Below are 4,393 nucleotides of genomic sequence, written 5' to 3'. Positions count from 1 at the left end.
TTAAATCAATGTATCTGAAAAACAAATGCGGGGTCAAAATTGGAGACAAACGCACCGATTTCTTCACCCAGAGAAGAGGCGTCCGGCAGGGCTGCAATTTGAGCCCGACCCTGTTCAACATATACATAAATGAATTAGCAGACATGCTGGAGCAAAGCGAGTCACCAGGTCTCCGTCTCCTGGATGGAGAAGTGAAATCCCTGTTCTATGCGGACGACCTGGTTCTGCTGTCTCCCACAGAACAGGGATTACAGCAACAACTAGACCTACTCGACAAATACTGCCAAAATTGGGCTCTAACAGTAAATCTAAAGAAAACCAACATCATGATTTTTCAAAAAAGGCCCAGATGTCAGGAAAACAAATACCAGTTTACCCTCAGTGATACCACTATAGGACACACTATGAGCTACACCTACCTTGGTCTAACTATTACAGCATCAGGGAGCTTCAGCATAGCAGTGAATGCACTAAAAGAAAAAGCCCGAAGAGCCCTATATGCAATAAAAAGAAAATTCTACAACATCCAAATCCCAATCAAAATCTGGCTCAAAATATTTGACAGCATAATCCTGCCCATTGCACTGTACGGTAGTGAAGTATGGGGCCCGCTAAATCACCAAAGCTACACTAAATGGGAAAAACACACAATAGAAGCCCTACATGCAGAATTCTGCCGAAGCATCCTTCGCACCCAAAGAAAAACACCAACAAATGCATGCAGAGCCGAACTAGGCAGATACCCACTGATAATAAACATCCAAAAACGAGCACTAAACTTCCTAAATCACCTCAAATCTAGCTCCCCAGACACCCTTCATTTCAAAGCCTTTCAGACCCAAGAGCTAAACCCAGAAAAGAGTCCCCTGAGTCAGCTGCTACTGAAACTAAGTACTCAGCCGGACCCTGACCAGCCCCAGACCAACACAGCCGTCCAAACACCAATCCGAGTGAACCAAATCATTAAAAAATGCAAAGAAACCTACCTGGAACATTGGAACAAAATAACTGAAAGCCAAAGCAGATTAGAATGTTACCGGGCCCTAAAAAGAGAATATAAACTGGCAGACTACCTCACGACCATCAGAGACACAAAACAGAGACAGACCCTCACCAGGTACAGACTAAGCGACCACCAACTGGAAATTGAAAAAGGCAGATACAAGAAATCCTGGCAGCCTAGAGAGAATAGAATATGCGATCAATGTCTCTCTCTCCCAGTCTCTCTCTCTCTCTCTCTGTCCCAGTCTCTCTCTCTCCCTCTGCCTGTTGAAGTGGAGGATGAAGGCGATGGCAATGTGCATGTTGCCAGGTCTCATGGGGAGGAGCCAAGTGCCGCCGAATCTAAGGCTGCTCGCGAACTGCTGGTAGCCAACACCTTCACGCGGTAGTTACGCCCTGTACCTACCCCTCCCCCCGCAAGGCAAAGACAGAAGCAGACACATATTGAAGTGAAACAGTGACCTTTTATTGCATAATCAAACACTTTTCAGATTCAGTTTCAATGTATAAAGTGAATAACTTGTAAATTTTAAGTAACAGTTATGAACTTTAAAAAAATTTATGGACAGGAACAGTGAGGAAGTGTTATTGGAAAGAGTTCGTCTTTACTTGTCTTTCTTTCTTCGTTCAAGGATGTTAATGACCTATTTTATGCAATTTAAAAATGTTAACGTTAACAGTTTTGAAATCACTTTGTAAACAGGTTTAACTAATTTGTGTTTGATTCTTAGTGAAATTACAAAAATTCAGATGCTAACTACCTCTTTTAACGTTTTGAAACATGTGCAAAATGGTGACTGTTAGAAAAGAAAGTGTAAACATTTACAGTAATTTTTACTTTCTTACTGCAATACAGAATTTCAAAATGCAAACTAGCTATTTTACAATTTTGTAACATTTGTTGTAAAAGTTTTTGAAGTTAAATAAAAGTTTAAATTCTTTCAACATTGATTACTGGGTGTACTGCTGAAACGATAAGGTTACCTATCCTTTCCTTCATAAATAAACACTTGAATTTAAATATGTAAGAAAACATTTAACATTTAAATAAAGTGAAAAATATAACTATTTAACGATTTGCCAACTGGCCTGTGTGACTGAGGGTTGAAGGTGGCGGAGTGAGCTGAAGGTGACACTCTAACGTTTCCTGCGCCTTTTCACTACCCGTGACTGGAGCCCTCCAGATCTATTTGCAAGGGCCCTGTCAGATTGTTCCTGCTCTTCAGCAGCGGCTTGAGGAAAGGGTTGTTGCTGAGGCAATTCTACGCTGCCCTGCATCATGACTGGCGCAGCTGCTGGCTCCTGGGACCAAAGTGGCTCTGCACTGTGACCTGGGGAGGGCATTTGTGCTGGAGTCAGCGTTATGCCAGTAGTGATAGATACAAGCGAATTAACTAGTGCAATCATAGTTTCATTAAGCATCACCAACTGCGATGAAATCTGATTAAGAGAATTATCATTAAGCATCACCAACTGCGATGATATCTGATTAAGATAATTATCATTAAGCACCACAAACTGCGATGATATCTGATTTAGTGTAATGTCAATATTCTCCATTCCCTGCCTGATAGAGTCTTTAGCGTCTACTTCCTTCTCAGTGAGAGAGCTCAGCAATTGCCTGAAACCTGCAATATCTTGCTGCTCATCTTGTAGGTGCTGCTGTACTTCTGTTCCTCCCACCTGCACTGAAGTGTCAATATGGTGTCTGCCTGTGGAGCTACAGTCGTCAGTGACTAGCACAGAGCCACAAGGGCCAGGAGATGGTGAGATAGTGGCCAGCGACACAGGTTCTATACACTCCTGCTGCACTTGCTGACATAGGACAGTTTGCTCCTGTTCCTCAAACACCTCAGCCACCTCAGTAACTGCTGCCATTGCATCAGAAAAACCTTCCCCAATGCCCTCTGTGGCCGCTGACTCCACGCACTGCTCATCCCGTGTGTGAGAGGTACTCTGTCCAGCTGTGGGAAGGAAGCAGAAAACATTTGCTAAGGTAAAGCACGATGTGCCACATCACAGATATTCAGCACACACCTAACCTTTTTTAACATATAGCTGGCCAGGCCAACTCACATTGAGGGTCAGCAATGTCTGTTTGAGATTCATCCGCGGGGCGATTGCTAGCAAATTCGTACATCTGCTGGACCCGTTCCTCATGTTCGGTCAAAACCCTCAGCATGGCAACACCACCGCCTGTGAGTGTGTGTTCCCTGGAGTTGTGAGCACTTTTACTCTGAAATTACACCAGAAATAAGAGAATCATACAGCTGCATTTCTGACATGGACAGCGAAGGCTTTGAAGACTGGGTTGGGCGTTTCTTTACATCTTTGATTGAAGTTTTACAGCTCCAAGCAATGGAATCAAGATAAGAGAACAGTAGGTATCCCTGAGCTGGCCCCAAAGCCATAAAGTTTTATTGCTACCTCAGGTGACTTTACCAAGAAGTAAATTGACTGCAGTAAATGCATTGAGAAAGCCTTTTGAAATCTGGCTAACTTAAATTCTAAGCAATGTTACAGTACACTTTAGTAATAACTGTACAAATCCTGACAGATCGCAGCAAGTCACTGAATTTCTTGCGACATTGTTTCGCTGTACGTGGAATGGTGGAGGTCGCGCTGACAGCTTGTGCAACTTCCGACCACGCTGCCATCTGACCTTTTCGCGGAGCTCTCGACTGCTCATTCCCCATGACGCGCAGGCGCCTCGCCTCCACCTCGTTGAGGAGATTGCTGAGGTCATCATCAGTGAAGTTCTGAGTTCTTTTAATCATTCCAGCCATTTCACTTTACTAATTAACTGAAAAGAATTAATAGAATGTTTTCAAGGCTTTAGAAAATGCTTAAATAGCTTCAATTCTCCTTAAAACTATCTAAGAGTCATCAAAATCATTTAAACGTTTTTAAAATTTTATAAAAGTTCACAAAACATTCATAAAATTGCAGATAACTTACTTTCCCTGCAGCTGTGTAACTACAAAGTCCTCTGCAGCTGCTTGGAAAGATTGGGGGCGTGTCCTATTACAATGAGACCTTAAGGGGCGTGTCTCAGTTGCACAGCGCGCTACAGGCTTCGCGCTGGCTGCACTCCTGGGCGGCGTGACGTCAAACGCTGCCCGGGATTCTTCTCTTTCAAAAAGGAATTCCAGGCGTCCCTGGAGGTGAACGGCAGGCGCGTCGGGTAAGTGCAGATCGGGGGCTTGCACGCGCGGCAAGCCCCCGACCCGAATTTCTGCCCCATTATGTCTGACATTGGTGACAGGTACTCGATTGCCTTGGCCTGAGCACATGGAGTTTGATAGTGCTATTTGTGGTGTATGTAACCTGTTCCACCTTAAGAGAACTACCTTAAGAGATGTACTACTTTCTCTTGGCTGCTGTATACTGT

General features: G+C 43.8%; 1 protein-coding gene across 1 annotated transcript; it reads right to left on the bottom strand.

The window, feature by feature from the left end:
* Window positions 1-1,446: 1,446 nt before the first annotated feature.
* LOC147107432 (uncharacterized) lies at window positions 1,447-3,529 on the bottom strand. The gene is made up of 2 exons (XM_086007410.1): window positions 3,079-3,529; window positions 1,447-2,966 (listed from the first exon to the last, which is right to left on the bottom strand). The coding sequence occupies exons 1-2, from the start codon at window positions 3,182-3,184 to the stop codon at window positions 2,140-2,142; spliced, it is 933 nt and encodes a 310-aa protein (XP_085863536.1). The 5' UTR covers window positions 3,185-3,529; the 3' UTR covers window positions 1,447-2,139.
* Window positions 3,530-4,393: the final 864 nt, after the last annotated feature.

Source organism: Somniosus microcephalus, chromosome 14, assembly GCF_052327205.1.
Source record: "Somniosus microcephalus isolate GS21.2 chromosome 14, FLI_Smic_1.0, whole genome shotgun sequence".
Classification (NCBI taxonomy): domain Eukaryota; kingdom Metazoa; phylum Chordata; class Chondrichthyes; order Squaliformes; family Somniosidae; genus Somniosus; species Somniosus microcephalus.
The sequence above is the reverse complement of the archived record's forward strand: the minus strand, read 5'-3'. Positions and strand labels throughout refer to the sequence as shown.